This window comes from Typha latifolia, chromosome 12 (genome assembly GCF_019914945.1).
Source record: "Typha latifolia isolate L0001 chromosome 12, TyphaL0001v2, whole genome shotgun sequence".
Taxonomy (NCBI): domain Eukaryota; kingdom Viridiplantae; phylum Streptophyta; class Magnoliopsida; order Poales; family Typhaceae; genus Typha; species Typha latifolia.
Genome location: NC_133097.1, coordinates 5,765,657 through 5,791,239, shown reverse-complemented (window position 1 = coordinate 5,791,239; position 25,583 = coordinate 5,765,657). Strand labels below are relative to the sequence as shown.

The following is a 25,583-nucleotide window of genomic DNA, read 5'->3' as shown; positions in this document are numbered from 1 at the left end:
CACAGTCCCTGCAATCAATAACACCCCAATTCAACCCATTTAGCTGAACAAACACTATCAAACACTAGATGTCTATGCCAAAGAACTCACAATGAGAAGAGCAATAATGGATTCGTTCATCCATCGGCTCTCCTCCAGAAGGTGGCCGATCACGATGCACACGCAGAGGAGCGCGACGAACATAGTGATCGAAACTATGGAAGCGTAATCGGAGTTCAAGGTTAACCCTAATTTCGACATCGTGGTTCCCAAATCCACCCCCATGACTCTCTCAATCATCCCAAAAACTGAGGTTTGACAAAGAAAACGCTAAAAAAAATATAAAATTCCAAGAATAGGAGAAAGATCGAATATTTTAAGTCTGTGAGATGCTCATTGCAAAAGAAATGCTCTGAGACGAAGATTTCGACAATTGGGATCAAAATCTAAAAGATATTCGCCCACCAGATCGGAAAGATCCAAGCTCCTGGATGGACTCCCTCCCTGGTCCCGAATCGATTCGGTTTGATAAGTGGATAAAAAATTTGGATCTTGGGGGCGGGGGAAGGGGAGGAGAAATTTTCTTTGCTGTCTTTGAGAGGAATCAGGAGAAATTTTCCCTCCCCGAAGCTCGAAGCTGAAGCCGGAGGGAGGGAAGGAGTATTATAAACTAGGAAATTTTACATATTGCCACCGAAAACTTTTTAAAATATCGTAATTACTATCAAAATTTTAAATTTAACAACTTATCAGGATTAAAACACAATTTGGATTGAAAAAAATATTTTATCCTTACATAAATTAGTAAAAGCTACCCAATATATAACAAATTATATCTTATTTCATGACATTAAATTTATTGATAAATATTTTACATTCTAAACTTAAAAAAGAAGAAGGTATTTTATTTATTTATATAAATTTATTAATTATATTCTAAAATAGTCAAAATAATATAGTAAAAATTATGATATTTCAAAAGTTTTCAGTGGGAATTTGAAAAAAACCCTATTTCATATTGCAAGGCTGAAGGCTTCAATGGGTCTCCACTAAAAATTAAGGTAAGAATGGTCCAAATTCCATCAAGGCGATGACTTGGTCGCCACGCTGTCAAACTACTACTACGCGACTTCGCACGCGCGTACAATTTACCATCCCTCAAAGGAGACATTTTTAGCCAAGCACAAAGTCGAACCGTAGCCCTAAATCCCTCGCATTTCCCACTCCTCTCCTCTCTCCAATGGCGGCGGAGCCGGTACTCGAGCCGTCGTTCCATCGCACGCTCATCAAGTCGATCCTCGCCGGCGACGCGGCAGTGGATCTGGTCGGCCGGAAGGTGGTGGTGGGAGGATGGGTGAAGACTGGGAGAGAGCAAGGCAAGGGCACCTTCGCCTTCCTCGAGCTCAACGACGGATCCTGCCTCGCCAATCTCCAGGTCCTCGTCGACGCGGCCGTTTACTGCCTCTCGGAGCTCGTGCCCACTGGCACTTGCGTGCTCGTCGAGGGCGAGCTTAAGAAGCCGCCCGAGGGGGCGAAGCAACGCATCGAGCTCCGCGTCGAGAAGGTGATCGAGGTTGGTCCTGTAGACGCCAAGTACCCGCTTCCGAAGACCAAGCTTACGCTGGAGAATCTACGGGAGGTCGTTCACCTCCGGGCTCGGACCAATACGGTACGATCTTTCTTAGCCATCTCGAAAGATGAGAGCTTGACGTTGTATGGAGGGATATTCTTTTATTTTCCTTCTAATTCAATTAAAAGTGGATGCTTTTTGGTAAATGGTATGAAAAGAACCAATTCTGAATTAATATGTTTTTGTTTTTGGCATGTCTAGTTGGTTTTCCTGCTCCCCAGTTGTTAAATGATTCGTCTTGGGGAAATTCTGACGATGGGAGGATGGAATTTTGCAAAGTAGACAAATTTGACCTTCTTGATACCTCTTCTTGTCGATGCGCTTCAAATATTTATCGATTCCTTCATACTTTTACCTATTTGACTGCCTTTTTCAAGTATCTTTCCTATCATGAGCAAATTTTGTGATGAGTGAAGTTGTTTGCAATCTGTTCACGGTTTAATGCATTATTTGTCTTGGCTGTTTATCCCAAGGTAATGTTTATGTTGCTTTGGTATGCTAAACATGTATGCTTGTTTGATGTAGCAATGAAAAATCAACCAGGAAAGCAGCCTGCATTTTCATATGCAACATTACCAAATGGAACTGTTGTATATTTGTTGCATGCTGAATTTTCTAATTGTTTATAGAATATGATAAAACATTATTTTGGAAAATTTTCATTTCTAGACATGTTTCATCTTTGGTTGAAGCCAATGTCCAAGTCAATATTCTCTTTTTCTTCTTTCTAACTGGCAACCAGTGATGAGGTCACTATGCCATATGTAGTTAGACGTTCAAGTCATTCTTAATCCTGGAAAAATCCTTGTCCTCTAGAAAGTGTGCTCTATTGCCTCTGAAAGAGTCAAATGATTGCCTACAGGTTTCCCCTCAACAAAAAAAAAAAAGAGAGAAAAATTATTGTCGCATCAAAGGCTGAAAATTAAACATAATTATTATCTGAATGTCTGGACTTTCAGTAACCTGATAAAATTGCTATCTAGCAATTTTCTTTTGTAGAATATATATTGATATTTTTGTGATACTTGAAAACCCAAATGCTGTAATTTTATTACTGCATAGATATACATTTCAAACAGAGCTTTCCATGAATTTATTTCTTTCATTTGTATTTAGTATTAGTGTTTTCCTTTTCATCTATATTTCATTGTTCTTCATGACTTTATCTATATACATGATTTTACCTTAATTTTGATACCTCTAGCTGTAGCAGTATCATAATGATCTTTTTGACATGCTTCATAGTTTTTAAGATTGTATCATTATCTATAAAACCAGTATCATCTCATCTATTTCTAATGTTTCACTTTCACAGATATCTGCAGTTGGTAGGATCAGAGATGAGTTGGCTTATGCAACACACACATTTTTCAGGAAAAATGGTTTTCGCTATGTGCACACACCTATTATCACTACTAGTGATTGTGAGGGTGCTGGTGAGATGTTTCAAGTTACAACACTTTTTAGCCTTGCCGAAAAGGTGGAGAAAGAATTAAAGCTGAACCCTCCACCATCAGAGTCTGAGGTAGAGGCTGCTAAGCTTCTTGTGAAGGAGAAGGGAGAGAAAGTTTCTCAGTTAAAATCATCAAAAGCTAGCAAGGAAGAGATTGGTGCCTCCGTATCTGAACTAACAAAAGCCAAGGAAAATCTATCTAGGCTAGAAGAGAGATTTAAGTTGAAACCTGGCATTCCTCGGAAGGATGATGGAGGAATAGCTTTTGATTCTGACTTCTTTAAACGCCAAGCTTTCCTTACTGTATCGGGGCAACTTCAGGTGGAGACTTATGCTTGTGCTCTGGGTAATGTTTACACCTTTGGACCAACTTTTCGTGCTGAAAATTCACACACATCGCGGCATTTGGCAGAGTTTTGGATGGTTGAGCCAGAGATGGCATTTGCAAACTTGCAGGTACACTAATTCTGAAATGTGTTACAATGGGCATACTTGTTGAACCGGCAGAAGTATAAATTCATGCTTATGTCTTCTAAGAATGGGATGTGATTTCATCTTATTGTTCTTAAAGGAAGTAGAAAGTAGGAGTATTCAAAACATGAGGCTCAATTTTTAATCTATTAAAAGTTTACATGGTTAGTTGGTTACATTGTACTGCAGGATGATATGAATTATGCGGAGAGTTTTGTGCAATTCCTTTGTCAGTGGTTACTTGATCACTGTCTTGAAGATATGGAGTTTATGGTAAAACATTATGATAAGACAGCCATTGAACGCCTGAAGCTTGTTGCCTCGACGCCATTCGAGCGCATTTCATACACAAAGGCTGTGCAGCTGTTGGAGAATGTCACTGACAAGAAGTTTGAGAACAAGGTAGAATGGGGAATTGATTTGGCATCTGAGCATGAAAGGTATGCAACTCAGAAACTGCAATGTCGATTTTATTACCAACTTTCTGAACTACATATAAGTGGGTGATGCTTTCTTCAATTGCAAAGGTACTTGACTGAGGTGATATTTAAGAAGCCAGTCATTGTTTATAATTATCCCAAAGGAATAAAGGCATTCTATATGAGGCTTAATGATGATGGGAAGACTGTGGCTGCTATGGATGTTCTTGTACCGAAGGTATGTCTTCTAATATGCATGATTTGCAGCTAGTAAATATGTAGATATTTGATTTCTTACCTTTGGATGGCTAATAATTGAGCCTTCACTTAGTGGCATAGTAAATTAATTGCTTTCGGTTATCTAGCTATATGTGGATTATAACATCTTATTCTGTTCCCTAGGTTGGTGAACTGATTGGAGGAAGCCAAAGAGAAGAGAGGTTAGAAAATCTTAAACAAAGGTATGTAATATCTAACTACTTTTTCCTTTTCATGGACATTGTCTACTTTTGCATGTTGAATTAACTCTACCAAGTTCATAGATGGTCTTGGTTCAATCTAATTGAATCTAATCCAAATTCAATAGCTTTTTGCATAATCCAACCCATCGACTTATCTTCACTACCTCTGGACATCTGCGCCTGTAGGGCTGTCAGTTGGAACCGCCCCAGCAGCTATCAGGCAGCAGCAACCATGGTGCTAGTGGGTGCAAATGTTTGGTTGCTAGGAAGTGTTAAACTGTTAATGGGCTTGCATGTGGTAGACATACAAATTTTGATAATACAAATTGCATATATATACTTCAAAAATTTCTTGTTAACTTGTATGCCCCTTTAAAGTTGATATTTGCATATATACCCTTTAACACATGGTTTTTGCATGTATAACCTTTAAAACCATTACTTTTTGCATGAATATCTTCTAGAGTTAACTGATTGTTAAAATTTGAACAATCTAAATATGAAAGACAAATATTCTTATTCTAGTTTTCAAGTATCTTAGTTAAGGGTATTTTGTATTTTTTCTGTTAAATTATTTAGACTTCACTTAAGAAGTAATTAGGAGGTTATATATACAAATAACATATGTTTGAGGAATATACATGTAAATATTAATTTTAGAAAGGCATAAAAGCAAACAAGAGATTTTTTAAGGGTGCACACAAAAAAACCCAATATTCTAATGTATAAGTAACAGTGATTTGTCAGTTGTTTTTATCTTGTATAACTGAATAGCTAATAACTAAACCTTATTTGGTTTGAGGCTAAGTTCTGAATTTGATTAGTTGGCCCTATTTTTTAGTCTTGATTTAGGTATCTTAAATTATGCTAAGAAGATATGGTGTTTTGTTGTGAACTAGGTTAAAATATAATTATTACTTTTGATGCGATGTGAAAAAGTGAAAAATGTATTGATTTTGATAGGAACAAATGATATATAAAATTTATGGACCAAACTGCCCTTTGACTTTAATACTAAAATTTAAAACTATTATTTATTTAATCAGTTAAAAGCTTTTTAATACTGATTTGCATGCTTAAATGGCTGCAAATGGGCTTACATATTATTTTTATTTATTTATTAAGATAATGTAAGATTAATATTTTATTTTAAATAATAATATAATATTACGAGGACGATAGTAAAAAAGAATGAGACAACATGCACCCCTACTTGACGTGACATGAAAAAGTGAAATATATTTATCTTTTTAGAGAAATTGAGTATGTGTCATGCAAATAGTATGAAAATATTATTATTAATTTATAAAATATAAAGGCAGGTTATCCATTTTAAACTCACTAAACCTTTCACAAAATTATATTAAATAATAATTTTTTTTCATTTGTTTATACAAATTTTTTTTAGTGTTATTTTTTGTGAGCCATGATTAAAGATGAGCTCTTTTTGAATAAAAAATTATATATTTTTTGGAAGAGAGAGCGAGGGAGAGAGAATATTGGCAAGACATGAAATTGATAGATTTAAGTCATATTAAAGGTGAAATTGAAATAAATTTGAAAGAATATTAGAATTTATGTATTATTTATTTACTGGGGATTGAATTTGATTAGGAAAAAAAAATTAAAAAGGTGTCTAGTTACTGAACTAGGTTAGGGGTTTTTGATCAAGTTCAAGGACCCCTTTGAACTCAAAACAAACAAGGCCCAATAACTTGCTGTCCGGCTCCTGTTTGCTTGTATGGAAAAGGTTTGTTGCCATGTCGATATAGTTTAGGAATCCATTCCCGTCAACATCAATTTTTCAAACAATTAGAAAGCCATTGTTCCTATGATATCTTATGCTATTTTAGCTGATTCCAATCAATGAGTTATTATACCAACATTGACTCAGCAACTTGATAGCTGTCTTGACCTGAGCAATAAGAAGCAAGCTATCCTTTATTATCGAAAGGCATCTGAGCTGACCTGAATTAAGCCTCTGGAATTTGAGGAAATCCGAAAGAAAGGATAAGAGTCCCAATTGCTCTTTAACAGGGTTTGAATTTTGTGTTCTGCTTGTTCATGAATCATACTTGATCTCTCATGAGCTTGGATTATTTATTGTTATGATGCTAATAGTTGACTACTGCATAGTTATTATCTGTGTGCTCTCCTCTTATCAGGATATTGGATTCTGGGTTGCCTCTAGAGCCATATGAATGGTACTTGGACCTTCGCCGTTACGGGACCGTCAAGCACAGTGGATTTGGTTTGGGTTTTGAGCGAATGATCCTTTTCGCCACTGGCCTTGATAACATCAGAGATGTCATCCCCTTCCCTAGATACCCAGGGAAGGCTGATCTCTGAAGATCTCTTCTACTTCTACATCAAGCAAATGGAGATGGCATTCTATACCCAGTTATCCTGATTTTTGACCTAATATTCTTCTGAAAACTTTGGTGAACATATCCCAATGGGAGCTATTTATGTCTTGGTATCTCATATCTACTAGTGTTTTTTCTAACTTTTTGATATTTACTAGTGTTTTACTAGAGTCTGTGATACGAATTCCCTAAAACTAAAGTTATAATTATCATACAGTGATTTGGCTATTCAAATAGTATGCAAATTGTATGATTTTGTTTTTGATAAATTTCCGAATATTTTTAATAAGACAATAAAATTAGCATAATAAAAGAGTAAATTAAGTGGCTAGTTGGCAAGAGATCATCAGGTAACCCCGAGGCTTCTTAATTAGGACTGGCATAAGTTGAAAACCAACTTGTAATCCGTATTTCAATAGTGACATTGCAGTTTTTATCATTTTGTTTCTTTTTCTATTTTTTAATTATTTTTTAGGTTAAATATATTTTATTCCTCTCTATTTATGTTAAATTATTTTACCGCTCTGTACTTTAAAAAGTTTCAAATTAGTTATTGTACTTACTAAAGTGATACTATTAGATTTACTGTCTAACTTAATAAAGCGCGGCTAAATTACTATTAAAGCTAGTTGGTGAGATTATTTCCCTTCATTTCTAGTTTTTTAAAGACAAAATTACCTTTCCTCTTGTGTAAGACTATTCTTTCTCTTTTTACCTATTTTCTTTCTTCATTTTACTTTTTTTTTCCCACTAACGGCCTCTTTCATGGTCTCTTCCCAACCATTAATTATAGATAATCTGTTAAGGTAATGCTATTGTGGTCAAAGAGCTCCAATTAAAACAGCTTGGACATATGGTAACATGGGGAGAAGGTTTCTAGGTTGTGCTAATTATATGGTAAGTATTTTTAAACCTAATTTTTTATGAAACTTAATTAGTAGTTAGATTACATCTAATGGTGCAATTTTTAGGGCAATAATACACATTGTGGCTATTTCGAATGGCTTGATCCACCATTATGCCAACGTGGAAGAGAAGTGTTACCAAGGATGATGCAAAAAATTAATAAATTAGATATGAAATTAGCTACAGCTAAGAAGAAAGGGAGCTTTTATTTTCAAAGCTTTAGTTGGGATATGGGTTAAACTGTTTATCATTTTGATACTCTATATGATTGTATGACAATAATTAATGTTACCAATATATCAGCTTGTAATGGATAATTTGATATTAGTAATGTATCGACTTGATGTTGGTGTAACATAAAATTAGGAGGCTACAAGTGTAACATAAAATTAGTGACTAAGAAATTAACAGAGACCAAACAAAACAAAGAAAAATTTAACAAAACATTAGTTTATCAAATACCGTTGTTGGAGCCTGAGATGACAAAGTAGGTTGAGATGTTGATGATGAAGTAAGCTGAGTTGATGGTTGAATATTATTCTTCTTCATCAATTTTGAATTAGGGTGCACTGGACCTTTACACTCTCTTTTGTTATGACCTTTTTGTAAGCATCTTGCACAAACCATATATTTATTCCTTTTAGAAATTAAAATATGACTTGCTAGTTCATCTGATTCCCTCCTCCTCAGTTTTTTTGGTCTCCCAGGTGCTTTCCTATAAATTGGTGGAGCTATTGATTCATCAATACTGCTCACCCAGTCATGTTGCCCTGGCACAGGGTGTATCATGGAACTATATTCTTGCATACATGTGTGCTTCAAGTAATGAAGATGAACATAACTCTCAGTAAGTTTTTTGGCACATATATACAACTAACAACATGTTTACATGGGATTCCAGTTAAATCTCAGATTCTACACCCACAAGTTTTTGCTTCTAGGTCAACAGTATACCTAGTATCATAAAAATCCACTTCAAATATTTTTAAACCAGCATATGTTGGAAAACAATTCCTTGCTTCTATGTTGACTTTCTCAAGCTTTGCATAAATATTAGGACAGACTTGACCATTAAACTTTTGTATGCCTTGCTTCTTAATTTGGATTCTATTCATCAATTTTCTTTTAATCCATTCCAACATGCTTATGATAGGTTTGTCTCTTACTTCTAAAGTGTAGCTATTAAATAACTCACTTAAGTTATTCACCAATATATCACATCTACTCGGAATGAAATGTGATTTTGACCATAAGAAAGCTGGAATTCTCTTTAGCCACTAATAAGCTTTGCCCTCAGGTTCTAATTGCTTGAACACCCCCAAATGATACTCAAACTCCTTTATTGTCCTTGCTGAGGCAGCCACATAACTTGTCTTTCAATAATTTTCCTTTGAATTTAATCTTGAAGTTATTGTACAAGTGTCTCAAACAAAATCTGTGTTTAACATTTGGCATTAACTCTTTAAATGTAAGGACCCAACTTTTTTGTCTATCAGATATGAATACCAAACCACTTTCACTATCAAACTCCAAGTTACTCATCAACTCACCTAAAAACTAGAGGTAGGAGTCTTTTGTTTCTGCCTTTACAACTACAATGGCAATTGGGAACATGTTGTCATTCCCATCTCTTCCTACTGCTGACAATAATTGACCACCATATGTTCCTTTGAGGTGGTAACCATCAAGTCCAATAATAGGTCTGCAGTAGTCAAAAAACCAATCTTTTGTGCCTCATATTTGACATATAATTTTTGAAATATAGGTGGAAGCTCTATGCTTGGTCTTTCCACTTTCAATAATATAGCACTGTTTGAGTTATATTGTTTTACGTTTACACAATACTCCCTTAGTTTTGCAAATTGAGCTCTACTATCACCATCCACTATCTCTCTAGCTTTTCTTTTTGCTCCCTTAGTAAATCTCTCTAAACAAACTTTTGCATTGAGCTAATCTTTTAATCAGGATCATCTCTAAACTTGTTAATATATATTTGTAACAAATAATAGGAGTTAACAAGATGATTTTTAAAATCCCTACCACATTTGTGTTCTGGTATCAAGGATTTAATTTGCAAACAATAATAATTCTTTTGGGAAATATTCTAACCATCAACTTAAAGAAAAGCGGGTAATTCAGTTATTTATATGTGTTTATTAACTTCAATAATAATCTGTTTGAAAAATTCTGTTAAGAAAACAGCCATAATAACAATTCTACAAGAATCAAAATATTTTAATAATAATTTTAATATTTTAAAGAATGTAGTAGCAATATAAATATTTAAAAATTTACGGTGGCAATTATTAAAAAAACCCTATTATAACACCCATTTAATAAAAATATTATTATAAAATACAACTAACCAATTCCCTTCTAATCTCATTTGAACAGTGACATCACCTTCCTTTTATTATTTGTCTTTCACTAGAGATGCTTAATGCATTTACTATTTTGGGAGATTCTATAATCGTTTTTAGATATGGTAAACTACAAATTAGCCATTGTAAACTTTTATTTGCATCACTTTGCCGCTCTATGGTTTAGACTAATATGAAATTGTAACATATTCATCGAAACTTAATATTAAAAAAAATTTAAATTACCATAATACCCCTATGGAATAAATAGTTCTATTATTTGAGTAAATTATTAATTATCCAATTGTGAAACTTATTTAATAACTAAGATTTGAGGCTTGTACAGGGCCAACCCTAGACCCTAGTAGATCGTGCTGCTAGGGTTTGACAAGCTCTCCCCTCCACCAAACCTTGTTTGTGGTTGTCTATATGTTTTGTTTTGCTCCCTATTTGTACTATTTAAACTTAGATATCTGGTCAATAGCAATTAAATTTATTGAATAATGCGTGTAAGTACGAATTAGAAATTTAGAAGGAAAGAGGGGGATAAGACTTGAATACTTTGAATGCTACTTGTATTATCCTAAATGATGTACGTAGTGGTGTTCAATTAACTGTCAATATTACTGGTGTCAGCTTTCTCAATTATATCTCGTCTTCTTGCGTCTGTGTATGAAGCAACGACCAACTCAAACCAAACCATCCATGATCCATCCACTTATAGCTATACATATATATATGCTAGAATTGCTGTGCATACCATCTATCTGCATACTAGAATGGCTGTCTCTCTATGTGCCTGCTTTTGTGCTTCTGCAACTATGGAAGCTGCTGTTCTATCTCCAGTCATCGACTTGCTTGTCGGAAGGATTGCGCTTCTCTTAGCGCAGGCGGTTAACTTGAGAGAGAATCTTGAGATGCTGCAAGGAGATGTGAACACCACCAAAGCCATCGTGTATCACATTGAGAGGGCAAGGCCCAACAACCCTTTCATCGAGAAGTGGATGAATAAAGCTAGAGAAGTTATTGGCGACTGCGATACATTACTCGCGAGGTTTATGGATCACGACAATGGCATTATAGATTCCGAAACCCGGAGGTGTTGGTGTCTCTTTCGGGGCGTTGACACATGTGAGCTGGATAGGATGACGAGGAGGTTTCAGAATATTAATCGCCATCAGGAAATCATCTTAACTATTTGCAATAACCAACAGCCTTCCTCCGCCTTCGTAAGATATATTATAGGCGGAGGAGTACTGGGATTCCTGGGCGCCGTTCTCTTCTTCTTGTGAAGTTAATTTGTAATCAATTACTATTCTAGAAGTTTTTAAGAGTTAAGAAGACGAAGGGACATGTAAAACCAAGGGGAAATTATGCATGAATGCTTCTTTGATGTGTTGGTTGAATAGTGTTGTGAGAGTGACAATAAAATAAAATAGTAATTTATAATTCGAGAGTCAAGTTTCATTTCAGCATAATTATATACTTCAGTTTGCACGTAACAAATTCAAACACACGAGTGCTTGAAACTTAGTTTTCTTCGGGATTACAACTCAAAAGTGGTTTTTGATACAACTTTAGCTAGATGGAATGATAGATTCATGTCCGAGTTAGCTTTGAAGTCTCTGAATTGCAGAAATTTATAATCTGTGTAGTTTAGGGAGAATTACCGACAAATATTCATACGAAGTCCGAATAATTAGATAGATTAGATTCATGACATCATGATCCATATTTTTTGCAGTTGGAATCTAATTCTATATAGAGCATAACTATGATCTAATTCGAGAGAGAGAGACGAAAGCTTAATGAATATGATTAATTTTTAATGCATTTTATTTACTTTGGACTCTTTACTTTATTTATCTATAATAGGGGCTATTCATGGTTTAATACATTATGATATGTGATTGTCGCGGCTGTTTATCGGAAGGGAACTTATGAATCATACTCAAGGTCAACTTAATCTTAATGCTTATTTCACTAAATTGAAAAGTATTTGGGAGGAGCTTAGTATTTACAAGCCTATGTATTCATGTGGAAAATATGTTTGTGCAGGGACTAAGGCTCTTGTTGATAATTATCAGTGATGCCTATTTTGATGAGGCTACATGACTCTTATGCTTTAAGTCCGTGGCCAAGTTAATGGATCCTATTCCCCCTATCAACAAAGAGTTCACTCTTGTCTCTCAAGAGGAATCAAAGGAATGCCAATGTAATAACGGGAACTCTCTCTAATCCTAATTCTATGGCCATTTCTGCTTCTATTTATAAGTCTAACGGCCCTAGTCATACCAAGAATTAAAGGAAAGAGAGACCACTTTGTACTCACTGTGGTTATAATTGACACACCATTGACAAATGTTACAAGCTTCATGATTACCCTCTTGGTTACAAACCAAGACAAGTCTAATTCAAGTTCTCATACTTCAGCCACTGCTAATCAACTTTCTAATTCCACTTATGATCTTGCTGTGTCTCAAGGAGGTGTAGACAACTTTGTTCAAATGCTTAATCCCAACTAGTATCAACATCTTATAGCAATGCTAAGTACTCATCTCACTGCTGCTAAAATAGGAGCAAATACTGATGCTTCTATCTCTCATACATCAGGTACTTGTTTTTCTGTCTCTATCAACCCAGTTTTGAATTCCCCTATATACTGGATTATTGATTCTAGAGCAACAAGCCACATCTGCTTTACTAAGTCTTCAATCTATGAAACATGTTCATAATGCATATGTTTGCAGTTCTTGATTATGATATGGATTGAACATGACCAATCCATCTCGAATTGGATCAATTTTTATATTTATTTTTGGATAAAAATAAAAAAATTTGGCGAGTGCGTTAGAATGCCTGCACAACGTTTGCACATCCAGAGTACTATTTTTGGCCGTTCGAACAAGGTCAAGGGGTGTTCAAACTGTCAGTTGAGTTGTTTTTTTTAGGGTTTGTTTATGATTTTTTGAACGATTGACTAGCCTCCAAATATTTAGGATAACAACCACTTTAGTATTATTAATTGTTGGAACATTTATTTTGCATCTAAATTTGAGCTGACCTTCTTCCTCCTTCTCAGTATCCACCCGAAGCTTCCTTTCATGGCCAAGGTTAACTCTTTGTCACTTCTCCCTCCTCACTCCAGCCACCAGCCATATCTGAAAACTCCCTTCTCCTCGCTCATCTTGTCAAGATACTATTCAACCCACCTTAGCTATTATTCCCTTCCATAACCCTAACCACATCACCAACTTTCATCATCCACGTCCATTATGTTATACCCTGGCTTTTGGTCAGTATATCCACTATAACTTTTGATCTACCAATCCGATAGTCGAGATTTTAGTTGCGTTAGATTTTTGACTTCTTGAGGAATAACATATCGAAATCTTAAGTCATTCCAATAGTTTAGATCAATCTCTATTGCCTTTGAAAATTTCATAGTTCAGTTTTGTCCAACACTGCGACCCGGATCACAATTATCTTCCTCGAGGGCGATTGCAACAATATATTATCTTACCTAATCATAAGAGAATTTACGTGTTCTTAATTGGGATTATGAAGATTTCTTCTTCTTTGGTGCTTCAAGATATTCTATTTGTTTCTGAATTTAAGTTCAATCTAATTTCAGTGAGTGCAAGGATTCCATGGTTATTGTCAGATTATTTACTGATTATTGTGTTGTTCAGGATCTGCAATAATGAAGATGATTGGCAAAGATAAAATGATTGAAGGCTTATATCTCATGGATGTTGATGATCATAATATCTAAAATTCTACGTATAATTTTGTTAACAATGTCAATACCAGCACTTGGCATGATAGACTTGGGCATATATCATTTAAGAACCTTGAGTTGTTGAAAGAAAGTTTATCTTCTGTTTGCAACAAATACAAGTTGTTTTCTTATTCTATATGCCCTTTAGCTAAGCAGACAAAACTTTTATTTGTTTCCAATAACAATTTAAGTGCTTTTGCTTTTTTTTCCCATGAAGCAAAAGCCAGATGTTCGCTCTATCATATAATAGCTAAACATCATAATAATCTTATTATAAAATATAAATATTATTTATCAAAATTATATCTTATACCACACACTGACCTAGTTACTAATTTACTTGTGATATCTATCTCATCAACTTAGGGCATTAATGGTAATTTTATAAAAAAAAATTCATATTTTTTTATTCTATATTACATCAAAGATAATTATTACATCCTTATTCTAGAATATAAGTAAAAATAAGAATGGTTATTCCTGAAATAAAGACTTTATTTAGGGAATAACACAAAGAAATACCTATTATAGAATTGACCTTATTCCTAAAGTAAATGAAGCCTAAAGGTTATAGACTTTATGATATTCAATCTAAGCCTTTCTTTGTTTTTCGTGATGTGACTTTTTATGAACATATTTTTCCTTTTCACAATATTTCTCCTTTGATACTCTTGTTGATCCATTTTTTGATTTAGTGTTTGATATAGTCCGATCCGATCTCGACTACCTAATCAAGCTTGGGTGTAGGAAAACAGTCCGCACAGTCAAGAGAAAATATTCGTCAAATATTCTTCCATATCCATAAAATAATGAAACTAGATTGGATCATTCTGTATCTTCCTTGTTTGCATTTTTAGTATTTATGCCCTTCGCAGATTCGGACTGTAGCTAGGGCAAAATTGAGCAAAGTTCTAGTGGAGGTGATGAAGGTGGAGATGGAGTAATGATGATGTGATGAAGGTATTGGTGCTGTGCAAGGCAGAGAAGAGAAGGGGAAAGTGGGTCATTTCTCTAAGATGAGAGGGGCGACCATATGAAGGGATAGGTGGCTCGGTAGCTAGCAACGATTATCCTCACCTAGCTTGAGAGAGGAGGGATAAGCTAGGTCGAAATAGGGAGAAAGAAAATAAGTTCATTCATTCATTGATCTCCATAAGGTTGCCTTCTATATATTTAGAGTCTAACATAACAAGCAAAACAACAAAAATAATCCTAAAAATAATGCATTCTTTCTGAGCACATTCAAACGAGATTGGGCACGTTCGAAAGGGCAAAATACGTTCCCTGTATCTGAGAATGTATGCAGGCATTTGAACAGGCATGTTTGAACGGGGTCAAAAACGTTCGAATGGACAATTCACGTCTCTGTATCTGCGAACGTATGCAGGTGTTCAAACGGGCAATTTGAATCTGACGGGGCCCAAAACTTACTTCGATAATTTGCTGCTTTAGTATTTCAGTAACCATCTTTGATATAATCTCCTTTTGCACATGAGGGTATTGGTAAGGCCTCACCTTCTCCGGTTCAGCTCCTGAAATGATCTCTATACGACAATCAGCTTCTCTAACCGGCTGCAGCCCCTTCAGGTCCTCAAATAGATCTGAATATTCAACAAGTAAGTCCAGCAATGTAATAGGTGTATTTAAGCTCGAGTTTTGGCTCAAGTTCAGCTGGTCCCATCTAAAAAAGGTAGGCCTTACCACGTGCACCCAGCAGCCCCACCATAGGTTGCAATGTTGGGATCGGTTGGGACTTCACTCTATCAAAACGCACCACCTTGTTGTTTCTCCGAAAAGTCATCCACATATTGTTAAAATCGAACTTGTCGGGGCCCAAACCTTGTAGCCATTGCGTGCCTAGGACCACATCAACACCACGCAATGTAAGAGGATACAAATCCACGGTCAACTCATGACCTTGGACTCAGATACCGACCTGACGGTATAAGTTGTCCGCCCTCAACTTGGTGCCGTCTCCAATGGCGACGTCAAACCCAATCGTCACTTCCACTTCCAATCCAATGACTCGAACCAGCCGCTCATCTAGAAAATTATGTGCTCTTGGAGTCGATTAAGATATGCACACAACATTTTCTAAGGTTGTCCACCAATAGGGTCTTCGGCGAAGCAGTTCTTGAATACGCGTGCAAGGAATCTCCGCTTGCACATCCTCCTCCGCGCATTTGTCCAAGGCTTCCTCTTGAGGCTCCGCTATGATCACTTCACGTACAATCTCATCCTCAGCATCCTCGAGGCTATCAATGAGCATTATACTCCCCGTTGGTTTCGAGCATTGATGCTCGGGGGTGAAGCATTCATTGCAACAAAAGCACAACCCTTTCGCTCTTCATTCCTCTACTTGGGCAAGTGTGAGAGTTCAAACAGGAGAGCGTGTGCCTCCCCTAACATTTAAAGATGGTCTAAAAGGGATCTTCGAACCAGATGCAATAATTACTACCCTCGAACCTGCAGTAGAACCACTTGTCACTCATGGCGCAAAACGACCCTCTTGGTCGGCCTAGTTTGCTCTTGACACACTCCGTAGCGCCTTGTGCTTTTTATCCATCCATACGGCTTTCTCAAAGTCCTTTTCCAAGGTTAGAGGATTGAGTGCTTGGACGTCTGTCTGAATCTCCTCCTGCAGCCCCAAAATAAAAGTGCTTCTCAAGGTGATCTTGGGCCATGGCGGTATGTAGTGACTTTGCACTCTCTCAAACTCCAGTTGGTACTCCGACACGGATGTTCCTGTATCATCTTGCTAAGGATAGCAAGAAAGTCTTCGTGGTTTGTTGTCCCAAACCAATGAGTAATACTAGTGGAAAAATTAGCCCACCCACAGATCTCACATCAGCTAATCAAGGATTAATACCAATGAAGAGCCGCTTCTTGAAGATGGAAACTTGCTAGGCATACCTTTGACTCCTCAAGGTTTCCTTGACAATTAAAATATTGCTCCACTTGGAATAACCAATCTGCTAGATCGCCATCTTTAAATTTCGGAAATTCCAACCATGCAGTGCAGCCATGAATTATGTCTTCGTTCATATTTGGCCTTGGTTCGGGTCTAAATCTATGAGGGCGTGGTTCAGCTTTTGGGTAGCCTCTCACATGCTCAAGATTATTTTTGAATCATGTCTTCCTCGTCGACATACCAAATTGGAATGGTGCACCGGTCTTGGAGTTACCACTAGTGCTGGTTTGAATTCATCAGGAAGGGGCAGCAATAGGTCATCATGCCGCTAGTTTTGCACTTGGATAGGTGGCACCTCTGTTGATGATGGAATCACTGACGGACGATCTTGCATATCCCGTCTCTAATGCGGTTGACCGGTTCAGCATTATCTCCTTAAACTTGACCCACCCGTCTGCATGTTACCTACCTACTGCATCATCACCATCTCAAGCATGGCATAATTGCGTGCCAAAGCCATCACAAGATCTCCTCCATTCGGCGTAGGCCAACTAGGGCTATCCGCGATCGCATTGGTTGGTTCGATACCATGGTTTGAGGTTCCGATGGTCACGTCCTCTCCGTGTAATGGTGTATCTTCAGGTTGTTTCCTTGCAGCCATAGACTTTGTATTCACCATTAATGGAGGTCCGAGGCCCGACTTGCACTAACACCAAATGATAGAGTTTGATCTTGACTACCCGATCAAACTTAGGTGTAGGAAGATAGTCCACGCAGTTAGGAGAATATATTCGTTAGATGTTCTTTCGTAGCCATAAAATTACGGAACCAGATGGGATCATTTCGTATTTTCCTGATCGATCTATGTTTTTGGTATTTACGCCCTTCGCAGATTTAGATTGTAGCTAAGGCAAAAATAGGAAAAGTTCTAGTGGAGGTGTTGATGATAGGTGGAGGTGATGAAGGTGGAGATGCAGTAATGATGATGTGATGAAAGTACTACTGCTGTGCAAAGCAGAGAAGAGGATGGGGAAGTGGGTCGTTTCTCCGAGATAAGAGGGGCGACTAGACAAAGGGGTACATAGCTTGGTTACCAGCAATGGTTATCCTCACCTGGGATGAGAGAGAAGGAGGGAGGAGCTAGGTTGAAAGAGGGAGAAAGAAGACAAGTTCATTCATTCATTGATCTCCATAAGATTATCTTCCACATATGTAGAGGCTAACATAACAAACAAAATAATAAAAATAACCCTAAAAACAATGCATTCTTATCGAGCGCATTCGAACGGGCAAAATATGTTCTCTGTATCTGTGAATGTATATAGGCATTTGAATGGAAGTGTTCGAACGGGGTTGAAACTGTTCGAACGGACAATTCGCGTTCTGTATATCTGTGAATGTATGCAAACGTTCAAACGAGGCGTTCGAACCCGACTTGCCTACATTCAAACGCAACGACTAGAATTTTTTATTCTATGAAAGGAAAAGTGATTCCGCTCGAGACAATTAGATCCAACCCCAGTCATATCATGGGTTGTCTAGTCTTGGTCTAGCTAAACCACAATAGTGTTGCCCAAACCAGTACCTTATCTCCTTAGTCTTTCTTCTTTTATTCCTAGTTTTAACATTGATATTGTTACTCTAGATAATCATATTTCTCTTGATTAATTTTATCCTTAATTGCCTCAAGAACTTATCTTCGATTTGGTTCCTCTTTGCAGAGTGCCAGACATATTAAACCTCATCTTACTTGACAGATTTTCATTGCAAGTTGTTAGCAAAACTTTTCCACCTACTTCTTCTCTATACCCTTGTCCAATTACCTAGCTTATGATGCTTTGTCTCCATCTCTTAGTGTTTTTCTTATGTCCATTTCCTCTAATTATGAACCATAACTTTTCCATCAAGCTATTAAATTCGTTCATTAGAAAGATGCTATAAATTCTGAGCTTCAAGATAGGGAAGCAAATAAAACTTGGTCTGTTATATCTCTTCCAAAGGGAAAATATTTCATAGGTTGTAAATGGATATACAAGATTAAACATAAATCAAATGGCTATAGAGAAAGATATAAAACTCATTTAGTGGCTAACGGGTATACTCAACAAGAGGGTCTTGATTTTTTTTTCAGACCTTTTCTTCTGTGGCTAAACTTGTCATTGTTAAAATCCTTCTTGCTATTGCCTCTATTAACAACTGGCCTTTAGTTCAATTAGATGTTAATAATGCTTTCCTCATGGGTTATTCTCCATCACAGCAGTCTACTACTCATGGGGAGAAACTTGTCTGCAAGTTACATAAATTGATATATGGTTTGAAATACGCTTCCCGACAATGGTTTTCAAAGTTCTCTCAAATTCTTATTTATCATAGCTTTATTCAATTCAAGTCAATTTATTCTTTGTTCACTAAGAGAAGTGGTGGTTCTTTGTTGCTCTTCTTGTCTATGTTGATGATATTATTATTACAAGTACTAATCCCTCTGAAATTGATTCTCTCAAACACTTTCTTCATAGTCAGTTTAAATTGAAGGATCTTAGCTCCTTTTTGGGGTTGGAGATAGCTCATTCTTCTAAAGGAATTTTTCTTTTCCAGATGCAATTTACTTTATAGTTGTTGGAAGACACAGGGTTTCTTGGTTGTAAGCTCACCGCATTACCAATAGATTCTAAGATTAAGCTAAAGTCTTTTGAAGGTGACTTACTTGAATATGCTTGTAGCTATCGAAGGCTTGTTGGACGATTATTGTACTTGACTATTTCCAGACTTGATGTTACCTTTGCTGTCTACAAATTGAGTCAGTTTGTTTCTCAACCTCATCAATCCCACCTTAATGCTCCTCGTCACCTTTTGCAATAGCTCAAATCCACTCTTCGACAAGGACTTCTTTTCTCTTCCTCTTCTTCATTTTAGCTTCGAACTTTTGTCGGTACTGACTGACGTTCTTGACTAGATTCGAAGAAATTTGTAAGTGGCTTTTACATATTTCTTAACAATTCTATAGTATCTTGGAAAGCCAAGAAATAAACTACACTATCTTGTTCATCTACTGAGGCTGAATATCGTGCTTTGGCTTCCTCAACCAGTGAGCTTGTCTGGCTTTGATAGTTGCTCAAAAATTTTCGAATTGATTCTAAAGAACCTGCTTTGATTTTTTTTTTTTTTTTTTTTTTTTGTGATAATCAAGCCGTTGTTCATATTGCCAGTAATCCCATCTTCTATGAACGCACCAAACATATTGAAATAGACTGCCATTTGTGTGTGACAAGCTTACTTATGGCGCCATCAAGCTTCTACCAATTCGAACTCAACATTAGTTAGCAGATGTTTTTGCTAAAGCATTACCAACTTCTTTTCTCTTTCCTTTGCTATCCAAGATGGTTGTTCCCTGATATTCATATCCTAGCTCCATCTTGAGGGTGAGTATTATAGTATATTTTGTAATTAGTTTTACTTAGCCACATATTATAGTTGGTAGGTTGTTAGAGTTTGTTAGCTTTATCATTAGTGTATAGCTAGTAAGTTGTTAGAGTTTGTTAGCTTTATTATTAGTGCATAGCTAGTAAGTTGTTAGAGTTTGTTAAGATGTTTTATTATTTAGCCTTTGGCTTTCTCTTGGATTGAAATAGAATAAGTTAATAAGAAACACAAGAATAACTTAAATCGGTATAACCTCTCTTATGTAAGTATAAGAAATAGAATATTACAAATCACGCCGTATAATTTACCTATTTTGTGATTCATATTTTTGAGAATTTTATAATTCGACTCTTCATTTTTTTTTCTATAATTTATATACAACATCATAACGTTATTTTAACTAACTGACATTAATTAAATTACTAATATACTCACACCATCCCCTCCCCTCCACCATCTTCCTCATATTTTTCTTCTTTTTCTTTCCTATTTATCCTCTTCTATCTATCGTTGCTCCAAGTAAGGGTTCGTCGAAAAAGATTGAGCAAACTGAACATCTTGACCGACTCCGATTTGGAGATCAAAACCTCCCACTTGGCATGATGAGGTGGGTGTGGATGAATGATGGGAAAATGAGAGCGAAGAAGAGAATGAAGAAGACAGTGGTAATTTATGTATTCTATAAATTATTCAGTATATGATAACGAAATATTTTTTTGTTGGTACTGGTCAAATTAACTTAGGATGTTAAATAAAAATTATAGAGCAAAAGAAGGGTCGAGTTATAAAAAATTTTAAAGACAATATGTGAATCACAAAATAGATAAAATATAGAAAGTGATTTGTAAAATATCGTATAAAAAATAAGTATAATTATATTAGTATAGAACTTATTACACAAGTAAATGAATCCTCAAAACATTCAAGTCAGTCTTAATCCTAGGAAAATCCTTGTCCCGGAGAAAGTGTGCTTTCCTCCCTTTGAAAGAGTCAGATGATGGCCTACAAGCTCTGCCCTTAAAAATAAATAATAAAAGAAAGAAAGAAAGAAGAGGGAGTCATGATTGTCACATCAGAGGGCTGAAAATTAAACATAATTATTACCGGAAAGGCAGGACTTTCAGTAACTTGATAAATTTATAATCTAGCATTTTTTTTTAGAATATAGATTGATATTTTTGTGATACTTGAAAAGCCAAATGCTGTAATTTTATTACTTCTTTGATACACATTTCAATCATAATAGGAATAGTGTTTGTGATACGAATTCCCAAAGCTTAAGTTTTAATTATAATACAGTGGTTTGGTCATTCAAATCGCTTATTATATATATGGCTGCATTTATTTTTGGAAAATTTTAAGTAGCATTATATTTTAGTGATTCTATGATTAACGTTAAATTAAGTCAATGTGTGATATGAAATTTATAGATAAATAGGAGAGGTTCTGTATTACAAATCGCCTAGAGACAGCGATAATTATAGTGCGATGTTTAAAGACTTTTCTTATTTTTTCTTCGTTAACTTTAGATGATACTTATAATTTATAAACTAAAGCGATATCTTTGAAAGTATTTTTTTTGTTAAACATATCATTAAGTGTAACGTGAGTAATTTTAGGTATTTTAAGGACTGTTTTATTTTTATTTTAAAGCAAAGAAAAAGAGAAAAATTGAGGGTGAAATTATGCTTTGATATTTTTTTAGTAACACAGTTGGGGTGAGAAATTTTTTATAGTTTATAGTGGGCAATAGTTCAAGATTTTTCTTATGACAACCTTAGAGACCTTCATTATTGAATCATCCATACTGCAACATAAGCACATCTATGTGCGTGCATCCAAACACACAACGGTAACATTTCCATGACAACGTCCACATGCATGCATGTAAATAGTCTCTCATGCAGACGTGGACAAAGTAGCAGCCACCTTCTTCATCGCCGGCCTCGCCATTAACGCCTCCCACCACTTCTTCACGTTCGGGTACGACTCCATGATGGACGCGTACGGAGTTCCCATGAAGTAGTAGGTCAGAGGGACGTGGCTGAGGTCGGCGAGGGTGACGGAGTCGCCGGCCAAGTACTTCGACTTCGAGAGGCGAGCTTCGTAGACGTCCAACACCTTCTCGAGCTTCGGCAAGGCGGCGTCGACGACGGCCTGGTCGCAGACGCCGCCGAGCATGGGGAGCACCAGGAGCTGGAAGACGATGGGGGAGACGGCGGGGTCGTACTTTTGGGCTTCCACCTCTAACCACTGGTCCACTAGAGCTGACTCTTGTAGGTTGACCACTTTTAGGAGGTCAACGCAGGTTGACTTGTGCTTGCGGAGGATGTACCTTGAGATTGCTCGCGATTCTGGTTGTCGGGGAGTTTTGATTTCAAGTATCAGATAATTTAATAATAATAAGGGAGTAGATTGACCAAATGGATGTGCCTCTTTATTTATAAGTATGCTTTCTAAACTTTATATTTTTCATCCTATCTTTTAGGATTCATAATTTCACCTAGATAATCTAATAACTTTACCAGTTAAAACTGAGAGAAATTTATCAAACACACCCAGTGATACTAACATCCATGTATTTTATACTCAGGCTTAATTACACTTTGACCCTTCTTTTATTTTGCCTTCTATACTATAAAATCGTATAAATATTTTTTTAGACTTTCAAAATCTACAACCCCAGGCTTAATTACACTTTGACCCTTCTTTTATTTTGCCTTCTATACTATAAAATCGTACAAATATTTTTTTAGACTTTCAAAATCTACAACCCCTAAACGCTACGTTTCTATCTCTTTGTTGTTGGAGAAAAATAGTAGGATTTATTAGCTGATAATATAAAATTACTTATCTATTCTTATCTGATTGAGAGAAACCTATTCTTCTTCCTCTTTGATGTTGGTGTGCTAGAAGTCATGCGGGGAAAATATAAAGAGGTAGGATGGATGAAAAAAATTATTAAGGATTGGGAAGGAGATGGGTTGAAAAAGAAGAGTGGAGAATGTCTTTTTATAGTTCATCCTAACGAATTAGATGAGAATAAAATTGTCTAATTTTTTTTTTTGACAATTATGAAGGTAATTTCGTTTATCTGAAAATGATGTACTGTTAACGTACTTAGCACGTCAATTTTAATTCATGGAAGGCTAACAGATGAGTTTAGTTGCAGCTTTTCAAAAGTATAAAAAAATATTTATATACTTTTATAGTAAGGGGTAAAATTTAATTAAGCCATCTTACTTTTAAGCCTAAAACCATACTAGCGTTAGTTTAGAATATATATATATATATATGATTCAACTTAACTATAAATATAAAACAACATTAATATCTGAGTAAATTTTTTATTGTTAAACTAAAAGTAAAGTAAAAGGGAAACAATATTCTAAAGGCGAATAATTGAATGATATTATTTTAGTTTACTTTTTAATTTTAATTTTTAAAGTAATGGAATAGTCTTAATGCAGTTATTAGATGAAGAACAACTAATCACATCTTTAGGCATTAAAAGCAAGATATAGTGATATTTATATGGTAGAGTGTGAACGATAACAACACAAAGTGATTTTAATAATTTAACATACAAAAAGTTAAATTAAATGAATACAAGCAATAATAAAAGTATTTTCTGTCTTTATACAATTAAAAACTAAATATTTCCATGCAAAAAAAGAAGCTAAAGTGTTTTAAATATCTAAAATGTCATCTTAAAGGGATCTAAATGCAAATAAGAGTTTTTTTTTACAAGGGTATACTTGAAAATATACTAACCAAAGAGTATCAGGTCTCCATCTTGAAGAACAGGGACCTGACCAAAGGGCTGCAAAGAAAACCAACAATTAAAATCTTAATATATATATATATATATATATATATATATAGGGAAATTTGCAAAAAAACCCCTATAATATGAGATTTTCGTGGTTCAACAGCCTTACATTAAGAGAATATATTTTATTTAAATTAATAATTTAAAATTTTTAAATTTTATTCTCAACATTTTATTTAAGACTTTCTACGTAATAAGATTGTAATTTTATCTCTATAATTTTAAAAATATTAATCTAAATAAAAGTAGAATATTCCTATTCTGATAAGCTAATATGAGCATAAATTAACTCAGAACTTTTCTGAATATTTTTTTTTATAAAAAAGGGTTTTTTTGAAAAAAAAATAATAAAGTAAGGCTTGAACTATAAAAACCCCATAATTCAGAGATTTATTTGCATATTTTCCCATTAAAAAAAGTCGCCATAAATAAAAGTTTGGAGAAAATTACATTTCTGGCGAGGTGAGCGGGGCTCTTATGCTCGCCGGCGGCGAAGTCGATCGGCACCAGCTCGTACTCGGCTCCGGCCTCCTCCAAGCACACGAGGACACGTACCACGTTGCTGGACACCAGCGATCCGTATACCTTCATCACCATCTCTCTCTCTCTCTCTCTCTCTCTCTCTCTCTCTCTCTCTCTCTCTCTCTCTCTCTCTCTCTCTCTCTGTGGATGGGGAAGAGGGGGTGGAGCTTTGAAGGGGTTCTTATAGAAATGGAGGAGAGAAGAAGGCTAATTATAGAAGTTTTTTATTTAATTTTTTGCATGTAAAATACCCTCTAAAAAGCTTATTAGCTTCTCATTTGCATGGATACCCCCTTCCAAATTTTATATTTTTAGGAGAAATTATAATTTATTTATCCCTATGCTTTGGTTTGGCCTGATTTCACCGAACTCTCTACTTTTAATTTAAGTATTCAACTCGACTAAAGGTTGTACCTTACTTTTTTTTAATTATACTTTATTAAAAATAAAATTATAAATTTTCTTTAGGATATCTAAAATAATACTTATCGAATTTCATATGACAGTGATATAATAAATTTATTAAATATTTATATATTTTTATTATATTTTTATCGTCTAAAATTTAATAAGTATTATTTTAATTAGATTAGAAAGTTTATTAAATCTTCTAAAATTTTATTTTTTTAACGAAGATATTCAAATTTGACATCTAATTTTTTTAAATAAGATAAGAAGAGTAATAACTACACTCAGTTAAGCGTTTAAGTTAAAAATACACGAATATTTTATATAATGGAGTCAAATCACATAAGGTTAATCCATATTTTTATATATAACCCTTTAAACCAATTATATTTTTTAACTGATGGTTTGCATGAGTACCCATTAGAAAAAAAAAAGAAGAGTTTTTATATGCATAAATATCTTATATATAAATAAGATATTTTCCAAGGGTATACATAAAAACTCATTATGGGAATGCATCACTTTTTTTTCATCTTTTTATTAAATAAATGCCTCACTGATAACCTACTCCTCCTACTCCTCTAGAAGCTTCACATTATAATAATAATACCTTTTGGCTTTAGCTTTAAGCTTGCCTTCTTCTTTTCTTTTTTCAATTCAGAGC

General features: G+C 35.3%; 2 protein-coding genes across 2 annotated transcripts; one reads left to right on the top strand and one right to left on the bottom strand.

Moving 5' to 3' along the window:
• Positions 1–1,111: 1,111 nt before the first annotated feature.
• On the top strand, positions 1,112–7,013 carry LOC140798506 (asparagine--tRNA ligase, cytoplasmic 1-like). Its single transcript, XM_073152356.1, has 6 exons — positions 1,112–1,648; positions 2,925–3,518; positions 3,723–3,973; positions 4,061–4,190; positions 4,355–4,413; positions 6,579–7,013. The coding sequence occupies exons 1-6, from the start codon at positions 1,220–1,222 to the stop codon at positions 6,760–6,762; spliced, it is 1,647 nt and encodes a 548-aa protein (XP_073008457.1). The 5' UTR covers positions 1,112–1,219; the 3' UTR covers positions 6,763–7,013.
• Positions 7,014–21,917: 14,904 nt separating this feature from the next.
• On the bottom strand, positions 21,918–24,809 carry LOC140798476 (probable glutathione S-transferase GSTF1). Its single transcript, XM_073152317.1, has 3 exons — positions 24,440–24,809; positions 23,932–23,980; positions 21,918–22,511 (listed from the first exon to the last, which is right to left on the bottom strand). Exons 1-3 carry the CDS (start codon positions 24,584–24,586, stop codon positions 22,057–22,059), a joined length of 651 nt encoding a protein of 216 aa, XP_073008418.1. The 5' UTR covers positions 24,587–24,809; the 3' UTR covers positions 21,918–22,056.
• Between the last annotated feature and the right edge of the window lie 774 nt (positions 24,810–25,583).

What these genes read in the sequence shown, in the direction of transcription:
- LOC140798506 (XM_073152356.1), top strand. Translation starts at nt 1,220, where the DNA reads ATGGCGGCGGAGCCGGTACTCGAGCCGTCGTTCCATCGCACGCTCATC. An exon ending in TCCGGGCTCGGACCAATACG is followed by an intron (nt 1,649 to 2,924) that starts GTACGATCTTTC and finishes TCACTTTCACAG; the next exon opens with ATATCTGCAGTTGGTAGGAT. An exon ending in TTGGCATCTGAGCATGAAAG is followed by an intron (nt 3,974 to 4,060) that starts GTATGCAACTCA and finishes TCAATTGCAAAG; the next exon opens with GTACTTGACTGAGGTGATAT.
- LOC140798476 (XM_073152317.1), bottom strand. Translation starts at nt 24,586, where the DNA reads ATGGTGATGAAGGTATACGGATCGCTGGTGTCCAGCAACGTGGTACGT. An exon ending in CCGCTCACCTCGCCAGAAAT is followed by an intron (nt 23,981 to 24,439) that starts GTAATTTTCTCC and finishes TTTTCTTTGCAG; the next exon opens with CCCTTTGGTCAGGTCCCTGT. An exon ending in TGGAGACCTGATACTCTTTG is followed by an intron (nt 22,512 to 23,931) that starts GTTAGTATATTT and finishes CCCGACAACCAG; the next exon opens with AATCGCGAGCAATCTCAAGG.